Source organism: Stegostoma tigrinum, chromosome 7 (assembly GCF_030684315.1).
Source record: "Stegostoma tigrinum isolate sSteTig4 chromosome 7, sSteTig4.hap1, whole genome shotgun sequence".
Classification (NCBI taxonomy): Eukaryota; Metazoa; Chordata; class Chondrichthyes; order Orectolobiformes; family Stegostomatidae; genus Stegostoma; species Stegostoma tigrinum.
In genome coordinates this window covers 50,865,948-50,882,579 of record NC_081360.1, presented here as the reverse complement: position 1 = coordinate 50,882,579, position 16,632 = coordinate 50,865,948, and the positions used below count along the sequence as shown (strand labels likewise).

The window sequence follows — 16,632 nt, the reverse complement described above, 5'->3', positions numbered from 1 at the left end:
AGTGACTGCCCTTGATTTCAAGGCAACATTTGCCTATGTTTGGCATTAAGGAGCCCTGGCAAAAGTGAAGTCAATGGTAATCAATAGAAAAACTCTTCACTGATTGGAGTCATACGTAACACAAAGATTGCTGTGATTGAGAAATAAGACGTTTGCCATTGATTGTGCAATATTTTGCGCCATTCTTGACTCCTCAGGTTCTGAAGCAATCAATGTTCAAATACAGCACATAAAGGACAATTCAGGCTTGGGCTGATAAACGATTTTAATGATGTATAAATGCATGCAATTGGATCAGCATTCACTGCCTATCCCTAACTGTCCCCTAGAAGGTGGTGGTGAGCAGACATCTTGCATGGGTGAAGTTTATTTCATGTAGTACACCCATAATACTGGTAGGGAGCAACTTCCAGGATTGTTTAGTTCAGGCAATCCCTGACAGCAGCATTTCAAGGAATACATTTGGAACTGGATATTTGGAATTTTGTAAAGGGGAAAGGTTTTAATAAAATTTGGTGACCCACAGGGTCTTCAGACAGGTTGCTGAAAATCCTGAGAATCTGTCTTCACCACATTTACTCTTCAAAGTGTGCTCTATGGAGTGAGCAGCCAGTTTTTCCTGTTAGTTTACATTGACTTCCCGCTACAATGTTAGTAATGTTACTTTTCTAACTTTGTAAACTTAGTTTGCTTGTTCAAACCTGTGGAATTCTGTGGCCTTACTGTAAGTCCCGTGTTCCCATGGCCTAATTATTCACTTAATGACGATCTGGAATCTCAACCTTCATCCTAACTACGGAACTAGAGTATAGCAAGTCTCACATCAGTGGTGGGTAAACTATTGGATAAAGTTCTGAAGGAAAGAATTAATCACTTGGAGATGTAAAGTTTGATCAGGGAGGTATCAGAGAGGGGTCAGGTCTCATAAATTAGAATGAATTTTTTGAGGTGGTGATCAGGTATATAGATGAGGGTAGTACAGTTGATGTAGTTATATGGATCTCAGCAAAGCCTTTAACAAGATCCCGTGTGGAAGACTGATAAAGAAGATTAAAGTTTTTGGGATCCAGGGTAACCTGGCAATTGGATCCAAAGTGGCTTACTGGTAGGATTAAGAGGTGGTGGTAGAAGGCTGTTTGAAAGACTAGAGGCTGGTATCCAGTGGTGTACCATTGAGATCAATGCTGGTTCACTTCTTGTTCATGATAATAAAGAAGAAAATGCAGAAATGGGAAGATGATAAATAAATTTATGGATGACCTTATGACTGGCCAACTGACTGACAGTGAGGAAGAAGGTCTTGTGTTACAGGAAGACATTCATCACAGGGCAGATCAGTGACAGATGGATTTTAACCCGGCTATGCGTGAGCTGATGCACTTTGGAAGAAGTAACAATACAAGGGAGTACTTAATGAATGGCAGGACACTAGAAAGCTCAGAGGATCAAAGGAATCTTGGGGTGCTTGTGACAGATCCCTAAAGGTCGCAGGGCAGATTTTTAAGATACTTAAGGCGGCATATGAGACATTACCTTTGCCATTCATGGGATAAATTATAACAGCAGTGAGGTCATGCTGGAGCTATACAAAACTTTGGGTAGGCCACAGCCAGAGTACTGTGCGCTGTTCCGACACTGCACGAAGAATGCGACTGTACTGAAGGAGCTGCAGAGGAGATTCACAGGAACGTTGCTTGGGGTAAAACAATTTAGTTATAAAGAAAGACTGGATAAGCTTGGGTTGTTTTCTTTACAGCAGAGAAGGCTGAGAGGTTTATAAGATTATGAGGGGCACAGGGTAGATAGGAAGCATCTGTTCCTCCCAGCTGAATGGTCAACAACAAAGGGGCATAATTTTAAAGTGAAAAGCAGGAGGCTTGGATGGTATTTGAGGCAAATATGTTCTCCCAAATTGTGGTGGGAATCTGGAATGCACTGCTTGGGAGGACAGTTGAGGTGGGAAGCCTCACAATTTTTAAAAAGTACTTGGATGAGCAATTTAAGTGTTGCAACATTTAAGCGCTGGAAAGTGCAACTAGTGTAGATTTAGAGTAGTTTTTGGAGGTGCAAACTTGATGAATGTATGGTTGGGATGCTCTGAGGTTCGGTGTGGACTTGTTGGGACAAAGGGCCTGTTTCCACACTGTAGGGATTCTAAAAAAAATCCGCAGAAGATGTAAATATCATTTGATAATCACCTGAACAGGCATGGGAACGGACATATTTGTGAGTTTATGTTGTTTGTGCCCTATCCTAGTCTTTGTAGTTTGATTAATTTTGCCTTTAATGATAGAACCTTCAAGAAGCACGTAATTCAAATTTTATTTCATTTACTCCTTTGCAGAGATAATTAAGATTAGTAGAAAATAAATTAAATTGCAAACAATGAGTTCTTATTTTTAAAGCATCATATTGCCAGATTGTATCATGCATATATTTAACACTTTACAAATGTTTATTTTTAAAGTTAAGGCTATTAAAATAGTACACCACATTCACATATAATTAGGATTTTGGTCAAGGTACCTGACAACTGGGAAGATCACCACCAAATAGATGGTGTTGAAGAAGGCTTGTAGTCCTGAGGAAAGGCAGACAGAGCTGCTGGATGCTGTATTCAATAGACTGAGGAGACCAGACATTGGCACCAAGCTGATGTATGAAATAAAAACACAAATTTTTAAGATAGCAGGAAGGCATAATAGCAAGATAGTAAGGAATTTCTAAGTTATTTTAAAATAAACGGTAGAATTCTTAAAATGAAATGATTTTTAATTTAAAAAACTGAAAGAACTGCAGATGCTGGAAATCAGAAACAAGAACAGAAGTTGCGGGTGAAATTTACCAGGTCTGGTAGCATCTATGGTGAGAAATCAGAGTTAATGTTTCAGGACCAGTGACCCTTCCAACAGCAGGACTGAAGTTCTGAAGAAAGGTTACTGAACCTGAACTTGAACTATTAACTCAGATTTCTCTCCACAGATGCTACGATACCTGTTGAATGTCTCCAGCAATTTCTGTTTTTGTTTCAGACTTTTAATCAACCTGTTTCTACATGTTAGACCACACCGCCCAGGCAGGTAGGACTTTAATTTGGAGTCTTACACTGCACCAGAAGAGTCCCAAAAATTTGCAAGGATTTTAGACTTGCTAGAGAGATACTTTAAAAATTGACATTAGCTTTACATTTCAGTGATAGAATATTTCTAGTAGCCATCATGTATAAAACATAAAACAGATTTAATTATTAATTGTAATTAGTGAGCTCCACATTGAGATTTTAAAAGTCCGATCACTAGTTCGGATCCCAACTTGTACTGTAGACAATCATATTCAAACTGTCAACAGTTACCAATAAAATAAACATACTCAAGAAGTTTTCAACTGATTCCCTTATTGCACATTAGCTTCATTTATTTTTAGGTGTTAGTGTTTGTATTTATTTAAGTCACGTGAGAATCATTTATTTGTGCAGCAAGCTATTATTTATTATACCACTGAGTCATTTGCTACCGTTACTAGCAGGATGCAGCTGTTAAAAACTGTTAAGACTGAGTTAATAGTATCTTACTTCATAGAATGGGTATATTACCAAATCCAAGACAGAACAAACATTTACCCCAACTCTCAAAAGAAACTAAAATACAAATAAGTACTGGCTATCTTCAGACTTAAATATGTTGTAAATAGCTTTTATTTATTCCCAGTTATTACGATAATTTTTCTAATCAATTCATCCAACGAAATTAAATACCATCCCTACTGTCTCAGTGGTCTCCACCCCTGCCTCAGCCTATCTATTCTGTAGTCCTCACCGAGATTATATCCAGACTAGCCTATTCTAAAGCTCTCCTGGATGGTCTCCTATTAACCACGCTATATAAAATTGAACCCATTGAAATTTTAGTTGCACCGATCATAATCCAATTATTTATCTATTACCAGTATATTTACAGTTTTATTTCTTATCTCACTATCCAAAAAAATGTTTCATTTTACAATTCTAATCTGTTTACTAACATCTTTCCATTATCTTTACCCCAAACATCTCTACATGACTTTCTGACTTTCCCACAAGGATCTGGCCTTCCTTCAGTTCTGACCTCTGCTGCTTCCTCAATGGCAGAAATTCTCCAAATCTCTAGGTGTTAAAACTCTGGAGTTCATTACCTATCCCATGCTCTTCTGAATGGGGAAACTGGGAGCATAGTGGTAAATGCGCTGGACTAGCTGTCAGAGGCCTGGGATAATGTTCTGGGGTCAGTGGTTCAGAAGCCACCACCAGCACTGTTGGAATTTTAATCAATTAATCACATTTTGACCCAAAAACTAGTCTCAGTAATGGTGACTATGAAACTACCACCAATTGTCATTAAAAACCCAGTGAAGAAAATCTGCTGTCCTCACCTGATCTGACTTCAGACCCACATCCAAGTGAGTGACTCTTGACTGCCTTCTGAAATGACATGGCAAGCTACTCGCTTAAAGAATAACTAGTGATGGAGAACAAATCCTGGCCTTGCCAGCAAACCCTGCTTCCCAAGAAAGAATTTCCGAAAAGAAATCTTTTTTAAAGTATCTCTTCTTGATCAAGCCTTTGTCCATCTATCCTAATATCTCCTTAAGGCTAAATGTTAAATTTTATCTAATAATGCTCCTGTGAAACACATTGGAATATCTTTATACACTATGGGTGCTATATAAATACAAAAGATGTTGTCATAACAACACAACTGCTAATATGCCGCAGTGTGTGAGGATAGTTTTTGTTTGCAGAATGTAGGAGAAAAATAGGAATTTCAAAGAAATGTTTTTCCTTATTTAATGGTCCTATTGTTGCAAAAAATAACTAAAACTAGCTTTTATAAAGAAGATTAAACAGATTCACATCATGAAGAAGAGGAAAAGATAATGCACAGATTCAATAGTTATGATATAGATAGCATTTGTAATATGTTTTAGTTTATAAATATTATAATGAATATATCTTGGAGCAGTGTGCAACACAGCATTAATATGTAATATTGCTATGGACTTGTTCATTGAGCATGAAGGTGTCTTAGGTTTTGAACATATTAAGCCCAAACATTTTCACTCCATTTTGTTTCTGGCACAGCCAGAGATGGTCCAATGAGTTACTCCTTTCACACCTTTAAAGGGGTGGTTGGTGGGAGGGAGAAGGAGAGAAAAGATATTATGACTACAGTTATGGGGACGATATTTTTTATTCATGTATCACCAGGTGACAAATTATATTGTTAGGTCCAGATATTAATAGTACTGTGAGAAGCTCAGAGCAATTGAATACCTGGTTTTTCATCGCGCAACCATACATCATATTTTGGGTGAAATGCAATCAAAGAGATTAGTGAAGCCAGAGAGAAAAGTTTCAGAGGGAAAGGCTTTAAAAAATGATTTGATATCCTAGTATTCTTCAACTATCTAAAGCATCAAATTAGAGGGGAAACTTTTTACACCACAGAATGACAGAATTGTTACAATGCAGGAAACTATTCAGCCCACTGTGTCTGCACCACCTTTTCAAATGAGCATTACAATGGTGCCATTCTCCTATCTTACCTCTACAACCTTCCAAATTGTGTTTCTATTCAAATAATCATGCAATTGACTGCCTTAAATGAATCTGTCCCTATCCACATTTCCATTCAGTGCATTCTACATGCACTGACAGCAGCTCAGAGAAGGGTTAATAAACTAATACCTGGAGTTGTCTTATGAGAAAGCTTAGAGACGCTAGGTTTGTAACTGCTAGTGTACGGAAGATTAAGAGGCAAATTAATTGAAACATAAAAGATCTTAAGAGGTGTGGAAAAGTTTCTCATGTCACATTTGCTTTTTGGCAAATTAATTTAGAACTGTCCACTCTCACTCTTGATCCAAAAGGTATTTAGTGGGAAAAAGTAAATTTGAACAGCTAATGAAGACAGCACAAGGTCATTGTTTCACAACTATGAACAACAAATGCTTCAAAACTTTTCTTTTTCTGCAGAGAACATGTGATTAACATCTGGTATGGATGCCAGAAAGATGAGTCAAAGTAAAGCACTAGTTTTGCATCACCGTATGATTAATTTAGTTCATTTTCTCATATCAATATATCCTTCACAAAACCCTATATCTTACTTGCCTCCTCAATTCTTGTTAGAAGATTATTCCAGATTTTTATCATTCTTTGTATGAATATGGACTTTCTGACATCTGTCCTAAACTTGACTTGGTATCTCTGCCTCTTCTACTACATAGCCAGTTTAAGTCAATGCATGAGATTAACCATTTTCAACATACTTCGTAAATAGAATAATGTTCCTCATTTTCCTCATTCCAAAACTATGTAATAAAGAGCTACTTAACTCTTCATCATTATAAAATTATGACCTGATAGATCAATTTTGTGGCTCTTGTCTACACTGCTTCCAAGGCGTCTGCACTGCTTCCAAGATTTGAATGTTTCTTTGTGCCCCAACAGCTCCAATAGAGTCATCTAGAATTTAAACTTTACCAAGTTAGGGATAAATCTCAACTTTCTGTCTCATTTAAAGGAAATGATTTACTTTGGAAGGAATTAGAATGAAGGATTCTCATCAAAACCTACCTTAAGATGACATATTAGTAAGCTCATGTAATATATTTATCTTTGTACATACCATTGATACTTGATCTGTGTTACTGGTACAGTAAAGCTTTCCTTTTGACAGTTCACAGATGATGTGGCTTAGTAATACTTGCCAAGATTTATCTGAATTACACACAGTCTGTCAAAATTTAAACATAAAAGAGATGAAAATCGTCAGTATAGGACAATGCATAAAAACATTCAATCATTACTGTGAGAAAACACATCAGGCGCAATATAATACAGTTTAAATTTGCTGTTGTTATAGAAATGAGCTTAGATATGAAAACGTTGTTAATAAAGGAGTGAACATTAAGGAAAATTACAAATTTCAGTGGCTTAAGTATGAAAGTGTGAAAAATCAGGAAACTGATTAGTTCGAACACTGTCTCAATAATCACGGCGGAAGGCGCATTAACTGATAGCAAAGTGCAATTAGACTATCAGTTTTGGAATTCTTCAACAAACAGTAGTAATACTTACAGTGTAATAAAGCAAACTGTTCATGTTTAGAGTCTACAACATCAGTTGTATCAAGCTAAGGACACTTTTTTAGTCATATATTCATGGGACCTGGGTATGCCTGTCAAGGCCAGCATTTATTGTCTATCTCTAAATACCCATGAAGGTGATGATGAGCAACCTTTATGAGCTGGTGCAGTCTATTTTAGTAGTTTTTGATACAATCAAGTAGCTGGATAGACTATTTTCAAGGACATGCAAAAGCCATGAAGCCTCATGTATCCCAGGCTGGGTAAGGATGGGTTTCGTTTCTTGAAGGTCATTGGTGAAACACTTGTTTTCACCAGAATCTGGTAGCTTCATGATCATGAAATAAATAGGACATTTTTAATCTAAGATTTATTTAATTAGCTGAATTTAAATTCAGTAACATTTGCATTTATACCTCTAGGATTGTTGCCAGATTATTGATCCCAGGCTCTAGATTACTATAGAAAAGCAAAATACAGTTCATGCTGGAAATCTGAAATAAAATAGTGATGGTGGAACTCAGCAAGTCTGGAAGAGAGAAACAGACCATGATTTGAGTCCAGTACAGCACCCAATCTGCTTTCATTCTTGTGTATTCAACTGTAGTTAGGTGAATTTCTTCTATGGTTTCTTTTCCAACTCTCATATTATCAGCTCTGCAAAGCAGAGAATATGTTCTTTGGTTCTGACTGTTCTGACTTTTGACTTCTAGCTTGTTCTGAATTCTAGCACTGAATCAGCAGAAACGTCCTACAGTTAACTTTTGCAATGACCATTGCCATTTCTTCAGCCTCTGACACAAACTCTAATCCATTGCCACCATCTTCATCCAATTCCCTGGTTACTATCACAGACTGTACCAAACTATTTTCAACTTTAGCATTCTAGCTGACCCTGGGTTAAGCTAAACTGAGTTTATGACAGCATTAATATTTTTTAGGAAAGAAATCTGACATCCTTACTGATCTTGCCTACACGTGACTCCAGATGGATCGCCTGTGGTTCAATTTGAACTGCACTATGAAATGGCCTAGCAGTTCAATGCAATTAGAGATAGCTAATAAATACTGGCATTCCAAATGATACCCACATTTTGTAAAGGCTCCTTCACCAAAAGTCAACTTCTATCTCCGTAAGTCTATCCATCTATGCCTCTGCACCAGCAGATATTTTTTCTTTATTCTTATATGGAATGTGGCATGAATGTGTGTGAACAAAATGATATTTTTTGTTTCAAGTAAGGACCAGCATGGTTCCCATTGCCGCTTCTTTTTAAAACCACTTGTTAGAATCTTTTTCAGGTATTCTTTATAAGTTTGTCTTCCCTTGCACATAGTGTTCCTATTGATTCCTGTTCTTTTGGCAACCCAAACAACTTCATTGGAAAATTATTTCAATTTCCACAAAATTCCTCACCATTGCGGCTCAAATTGGACTTGTTCTTCACCTTTGAAGATAGAGTTTCAATGGATATCTAATGTAAGTCTGTATATTTTCATACATAATTTAGAATATACTTAAAGTTTTCCTTTATAGAAAGGTTAAAAAGCTTTCTCTTAAACATATTCTTTTACTAATGCTCTGCTCGAGTTTCTGATACCCTTTCCCTCAATGGACTTCTGGATTTACAGTTAACAAGGACCTGGACCATGTCTGCCCAATTTTCTAAACTTTTGATCTCTGCCTTCCCAATCAGTAAGTCTTTTTGTCCTCACTTTTTATCCTACTTTTCAGATCTTGCATCACCTTCGAAATGATTCCATTAATCTAATATCCTTCCTTCACCGCTTTCCACCGTGACTGTTCTCGTGTTGATTCTTCCCTCATCTTACTTCTAGTCAGCGTCTGCTTGCAATGGTAGGAAGCAGGTAGAGGCACAATATTTACTGTTCATCATAATGTCTTCTGTACTAGTGAATAACCAATTTGTCTAAAATCTGTATTTTGTATGTTAGCGTTAGCATTATCATGATTTCTAAAGGATGTTTGAATATGCTTGCCACTTCAAGTTTCCCTCTCAGTCTAACTTATTTATTTCTACCTTAGGCTTCTACAAGATAACTTTAGAATTCTAACCTCTCTATTTTTTCATAATCGGCTGAATTGTACCATGTAGTTTATCTCATTATATCTTGTTATCCTTTAATATCTTTTAAATGCCCTTAAAAATGATTCTCTTATGAAAATTATAATATTTTAATATTATTTAGGAAGCTGATTTTAAAGTAGAGGTAACTGTTGAAATGTTGACTAAGATGAGCTTTTACACACCAGAAAGGGAAAGGCCAGAGGACACAAGCAGGCCCAGTTCAAAACAAGATTTATACCAACAGATCTGTTGTTTAGTAGCCATGAAGTAGTCAAAGTAGCTGCAAAGAAGACCTGTTTCTTCCATAGAGTTCAATGAAATAAGTCAATAGGTTAGCCTGTATGTGTGTGTCTCAGGGAGACAGATAGAATGACATCTGGTGAACTTGCAGGAAGTCACCAAATGAAAAGGCATGGGACATCATCTGTTTAGTAAGAGATTAAAAAGAGTGAAGATAGGAGTGATGCTTAACTGGGATTGACTTCCTGTAATGATATTCCTGGGAAGAAGACTCCAATCCTCCTTTCATAATAAGATCTTTCTCAATTATCTTACATAAGGAGCTTTGTTCCCCTTCCTTTTCCTTTTGTAATAGTATTAAAGTTCTTTTGTTAAAAGCACACTGGCAGCCTTGAGAGTATGTTTAATGATCACCACTAATTCCATTTACAAATTTGCTGATCACCATACTGGTTGAATCTTAAATAACAATGAGATAAAGAACAGGAAAAAGACAGATAGCTTAGTGGCTCGTTGTAAAGACCAACATCTCTCCTTCAATGTCATAAAAATGAAAGAACTGGTCATCGACGTCAGGAGGACATGCCCCCAGCTGCATCAATGGTGCTGAGGTGGGGGAGATGATCGTAAACACGAATAACAATCTATACTGGTCCATCCACATTAACATTACAGTCAAGAAAGTGCAATAATGCCTCTACTTCTCCAGAAGACTAAGGAAATTCGGCATGTCCATAATGACTCTCAAGTTTTTATAGAAGCACCATCGTAAGCAACTGCTCTGCCAAGGCTACAAGAAATTACACAGATTTGTGAATGCAGCCTGATCCATCACGAAAACCAGCCTTACTTCCCTTCCAAGATAATGAAGTGTGAAGCTGGATGAACACAGCAGGCCCAGCAGCATCTCAGGAGCACAAAAACTGACGTTTCGGGCCTAGACCCATCATCAGAGAGGGGGATGGAGTGAGGGTTCTGGAATAAATAGGGAGAGGGGGAGGTGGACCGAAGATGGAGAGAAAAGAAGATAGGTGGAGAGGAGAGTATACGTGGGAAGGTAGGGAGGGGGTAGGTCAGTCCAGGGAAGACGGACAGGTCATGGAGGTGGGATGATGTTAGTAGGTAGGAAATGGAGGTGTGGCTTGGGGTGGGAGGAAGGGATGGGTGAGAGGAAGAACAGGTTAGGGAGGCAGAGACAGGCTGGGCTGGTTTTGGGATGCAGTGGGGGGAGGGGATGAGCTGGGCTGGTTGTTTGATGCAGTGGGGGGAGGGGACGAACTGAGCTGGTTTTGGGATGCAGTGGGGGAAGGGGAGATTTTGAAGCTGGTGAAGTCCACATTGATACCATTGGGCTGCAGGGTTCCCAAGCGGAATATGAGTTGCTGCTCCTGCAACCTTCGGGTGGCATCATTGTGGCACTGCATGACGACCATGATGGACATGTCATCTAAAGAATGGGAGGGGGAGTGGAAATGGTTCACGACTGGGAGGTGCAGTTTTTTATTGCGACCCGAGCGGAGGTGTTCTGCAAAGCGGTCCCCAAGCCTCCGCTTAATTTCCCCAATGTAGAGGAAGCCACACCGGGTACAATGGATACAGTACACCACATTGGCAGATGTGCAGGTGAACCTCTGCTTAATATGGAAAGTCATCTTGGGGCCTAGGATGGGGGTGAGGGAGGTGGTGTGGGGGCAAGTGTAGCACTTCCTGCAGTTGCAGGGGAGGGTGCTGGGTGTGGTGGGGTTGGAGGGCAGTGTGGAGCAAACAAGGGAGTCACGGAGAGAGTGGTCTCTCCGGAAAGCGGACAAGGGTGGGGATGGAAAAATGTCTTGGGTGGTGGGGTCAGATTGTAGATGGCGGAAGTGTCGGAGGATGATGCGTTGTATCCGGAGGTTGGAGGGGTGGTGGGTGAGAGCGAGGGGGATCCTCTTTGGGCGGTTGTGACGAGGGTGGGGTGTGAGGGATGTGTTGTGGGAAATGCGGGAGACGCGGTCAAGGGCGTTCTCGACCACTGTGGGGGGAAAGTTGCGGTCCTTGAAGAACTTGGACATCTGCCTCATCGTGGGAGCAGATGCGGCAGAGGTGGAGGAATTGGGAATAGAGGATGGAATTTTTGCAGGAGGGTGGGTGGGAGGGGGTGTATTCTAGGTAGCTGTGGGAGTCGGTGGGCTTGAAATGGACATCAGTTACAAGCTGGTTGCCTTCCATACTTTCCTTACTTCCCTTCCATACTTTCTGCTGCCTCTGGAAAGCAACCAACATAATCTAAGACCAACTCCCATCTGGGTTATATTCTCTTCCACCCTCTTTCATTGGGCAGAAGTTACAAAAGTTTGAAAACACATACCAACTGATTTAAGAACGGTTTCTCTCCTGCTGTTATCAGACTTGTGAATGGACCTCTCATAATCAGAGCTGATCTCTCTGCACCTTCTCTGCAGCTGTAACACTATATTCTGCAGTGATAATGGGAACGGCAGATGCTGGAGAATCCAAGATAACAAAGCGTGGAGCTGGATGAGCACAGCAGGCCAAGGCGGCATCTCAGGAGCACAAAAGCTGACGTTTCGGGCCTAGACCCTTCATCAGAGAGGGTGATCATCTGATGAAGGGTCTAGGCCCAAGACGTCAGCTTTTGTGCTCCTGAGATGCTGCTTGGCCTGCTGTGTTCATCCAGCTCCACACTTTGTTATCTCCACTATATTCTGCATTCTGTTCTATTACCCAGTTGTACTTACATGAGATGTGATTTGTCTAGTTAGCACTGCAAAACGTTTCACTGTATCTCGTTACATGTAACAAAAATAAATCAAATCAAAGTTAATCAAATCAAATGGAGTATGAAGCTAGGTTTCAATCTGGGTTCCAACTTGTCTGGTATTACCATCACCTGTAACAAGGTGGGGAGCTTTGGGCTTAAATTCTATGAATTTAAGAATAGTCGGCCAAAAATGGGAGTATTCTGTGTTGTATGGTATATGAGTTGGACTTTCAAAGTAGCTTTCAGTGAGGCTAAGAGTTTTCAAGGAGCAGAAAAAGTAAAAGTAACATTTGAAATTTTGGCTAAATTTACATTTGAGAACGTTAGCGGATAAACTAAAGACAGAAACAGAAGCAGGATCACAGAAGATTGAGGCACTTGAAATAATTACCCAGCATTTCAAAGTAAAAGAAGGGAAATCTGAAATTGAGATGTCACAGTTAGAATTGCCAAGATTCACTCAGAGAAATGAAAAGAACAATGGAAAGAGAGGAAGAAGAAGGGAAAGAGAACTTGAACTAGGAAGAGAGGGAGAATAAAGAGAAATGGTATTTAAAAAGCAAGAATTTAAAACTGGTAATCAGACAATATAGTCTGACGAGAGAAAAGCTTTGAGTAAAAGGAGAGAGAGTAGCAAGGAGGACGATTCTGATTCTAATGAGGATCTGGTTTAACTAGAAACCTGTAGCACGTGCCTGAGCTTACAGTTATCAAAACATATCTTGCCTCATTTGAAAATATAGCTTGGGTGTTCAAGTGACCGAAGGGTATTTGGACTCAAATGGTAGATTATTGTGATAGTTACAGCTCTGAATGTTTATCAGAAGGGTAATCTGCAGATTGTTAAAAGAACAACGCTCAATGAATATGAGCTCATCCCTGAAGCATCTCAACTGAAATTTAGGACAAGAAAAAGACCTAAATTATCCAAATATAGAACTAGCAAGAGAAAAGGATGATCTAGGGATCACAGAGGTTAGACAGCATCAGTGGAGTAGGAGAGTCAACATTTCGGGCTAGACCCTTCGTAAGTGCTGACGAAGGGTCTAGGTGCAAAACATTGACTTTCTTGCTCCTCTGATACTTCCTGGCCAGCTGTGTTTCTCCAGCTCTACACTGTACTGGCTCTGACTCCAGCATCTGCAGCTCTTGCTATCTAGGGATAGCAAAAATACTTAAGGATTTCTCAGAAAAGGATACATAAAGAAAAGTAAAATTTTAGCAGTGCTACAGGTGGAATGAGTTCCCTCCAGTAAGGAAGTAAGAAAGAAACAAATCAGTAATGTCAAGGCAATTCTTCAACTATTATTGCTAACATTAATCAGAACACTGGAAGATCTTAACATTTTATTCTAAAGTGAAGGTACTTCTGAATTATTCTGCTCAGTGAGGTAAGCCAATGAAGATACTGATGGACACTGGAGGATGTCAGTTGTTGATGCTGATTGATGAAATACAGGGGCTAATGATGGAAAAACAGATATTAATTGAGGGTATACGTACAGCTTTTGAACCAATTCCATGTTAGAGTTGAAATAAAGAGTTACTGAGTAAGTGGTGAAGTTGTGTTTGAAGTTGTGTAACAAATCCCTAAAGAAGGGATTAATTTTATTTTGGGGAATGATCAGGCTGGTTCAAAAATATCAGCCTCACTGAGGGTGGTGGAACAACCAATAAAAGAAAAAGAAACTGAGAAGTCACAGTAGGAATATCCTTGATTGTGTCATAAAACATTACAGTGCAGTACAGCCCTTCGGTCCTCGATGTTGCGCCGACCTGTGAAACCACTCTGAAGCCCATCTAACATAGACTATTCCATTATTATCCATATGTTTATCCAATGACCATTTAAATGCCCTTAAAGTTGGTGAGTCTACTACTGTTGCAGGCAGGGCATTCCACGCCCTTATTACTCTCTTGAGCAAAGAATCTACCTCTGATATCTGTCCTATATCTATCACCCCTCAATTTAAAGCTATGTCCCCTCGTGCTAGCCATCACCATCCGAGGAAAAAGGCTCTCACTGTCCACACTATTTAATCCTCTGATCATCTTGTATGTCTCTCAAGTCACCTCTTTACCTTCTCCTCTCTAACGAAAACAGCCTCAAGTCCCTCAGTCTTTCCTCATAAGACCTTCCCTCCATACCAGGCAATGTCCTGGTAATTCTCCTCTGCACCTTTCCAATGCTTCCACATCCTTCTTATAACGCGGCGATCACAACTGTACGCGATACTCCAAGTGCGGCCACACCACTGCTTTGTGCAGCTGCAATGTGATGTCATGGCTCCGAAGCTCAATCCCTCTACCAATAAAACCTAGCACACCATACGCCTTCTTAACAACCCTATCAACCTGGATGGCAACCTTCAGGGATCTATGCACACGGACACAGATCTCTCTACTCATCCACACTACCAAGAATCTTACCATTAGCCCAGTATTCTGTATTCCTGTTACTCTTTCCAAAGTGAATCATCTCACACTTTTCCGCATTAAACTCCATTTGCCACCTCAGCCCAGCTCTGCAGCATATCTATGTCTCTCTGCAAGCTACAGCATCCTTCCACACTATCCACAGCTCCACTGACTTTAGTGTCATCTGCAAATTTACTAACCCATCCTTCTACACCCTCATCCAGGTCATTTAGAAAAATGACAAACAGCAGTGGCCCCAAAACAGATCCTTGCGGTACACCATTACTAACTGAACTCCAGGATGAACATTTCTCATCAACCACCACCCTCTGTTTTCTTACAGCTAGGCAATTTCTGATCCAAACCAAATCACCCTCAATCCCATGCCTCCGTATTGTCTGTAATAGCCTAACGTGGGGAACTTTATAAAACGTTTTACTGAAATCCATATACACCACATCAACCGCTTTACCCTCATCCACCTGTTTGGTCACCTTTTCAAAGAACTCAATAAGGTTTGTGAGGCACGACCTACCCTTCACAAAACCATGTTGACTATCCTGAATCAAATTATTCCTATCTCTTATAATCCTCTCCAACACTGTACCCACAACCAAAGTAAAGCTCACTGGTCTATAATTACCAGAGTTGTCTCTACTCCCCTTCCTGAATAAGGGGACAACATTTTCTATTGTCCAGTCTTCTAGCACTATTCCTGTAGACAACGACAACAAAGATCAAAGCCAAAGGCTCTGTAATCCCCTCTCTACCTTCCCAGAAAATCCTAGGATAAATCACATCCGGCTCAGGGGACTTACCTATTTTCACACTTTCCAGAATTACTAACACCTCCTCCTTATGAACCTCAATCCCATCTAGTCTAATAGCCTGTATCTCAGTATTCTCCTCGACAACATTGTCAGTATTCACACATGAAAATGACAAAAAAAAGTCATTTAGTGCCTCTCCTACGTCTTTGGACTCCACGCACAACTTCCCACTACTGTCCTTGACTGACCCTAATATTGCTCTCATCATTCTTTTGTTCCTGACATACCTATAGAAAGCATTAGGACTTTCTTTGATCCTACCTGCCAAAGACTTCTCATGTCCCCTCCTTGCTCTTCTTAGCTCTCTCTTTAGGTCCTTCTTGGCTAACTTGTAACTCTCAAGTGCCCTAACTGAGCCTTCATGCCTCATCTTTACATAAGCTTCCTTCTTCCTCTTGACAAGAGATTCAACTTCTTTAGTAAACTACGGTTCCCTCGCTCGACCACTTCCTCCCTGCCTGACAGGTACATACTTATCAAGGCAGTAGCTGTTCCTTGAACAAGTTCCACACTGCAACTGTGCCCAGCCCCTGCAGTTTCCTTCCCCATCCTGTGCATCCTAAATCTTGCCTAATCACCTCATAATTGCCTTTCCCCCAGCTATAACTCTTGCCCTGCGGTATATACCTATCCCTTTCCATCGCTAAAGTAAACGTAACCGAACTGTGGTCACTACGACCGAAGTGCTCACCTACGTCCAATTCTAACACCTGGCCTGGTTCATTGTCCAGTACCAAATCCAATGTTGCCTCACCTCTGGTTGGCCTATCTACATACTGTGCCAGGAAACCCTCCTGCACACATTGGACAAAAACTGAAGTACTCAAACTATAGCGTCTCCGGTCAACATTTGGAAACTTAAAGTCCGCCATAATAACTACCTTGTAACTTTTACTTTTATCCAGAAACATCTTTGCAATCCTTTCTTCTACATCTCTGGAACTTTTCAGAGGCCTGTAAAAAAACTCCCAACAGTGTGGCCTCTCCTTTCCTGTTTCTAACCTCAGCCCATACGACCTCAGGAGAGGAGTCCACATCAAACATCCTTTCTGCTACCGTAATACTGTCCTTGACTAACAATGCCACACCTCCACCTCTTTTACTACCTTCTCTGACCTTACTGAGACATCAAAACCCCGGAACCTGCAACAGCCATTCCTGTCCTTGC

At 40.0% G+C, this 16,632-nt stretch overlaps 1 protein-coding gene across 4 annotated transcripts in view; it reads right to left on the bottom strand.

Annotated features, from left to right (window-relative positions):
* The window catches only part of ubr3 (ubiquitin protein ligase E3 component n-recognin 3), a 311,396-nt gene that overhangs the window by 23,610 nt on the left and 271,154 nt on the right, over positions 1 to 16,632 (bottom strand). For all 4 annotated transcript variants that reach the window (XM_048535342.2, XM_048535343.2, XM_048535344.2 and 1 more), the window contains 2 exons: positions 6,666 to 6,773; positions 2,527 to 2,652 (listed from right to left, as the gene is read on the bottom strand). In XM_048535342.2, the coding sequence (XP_048391299.1) occupies positions 2,527 to 2,652; positions 6,666 to 6,773 (234 nt within the window). The remainder of the gene's footprint in view (positions 1 to 2,526; positions 2,653 to 6,665; positions 6,774 to 16,632) is intronic.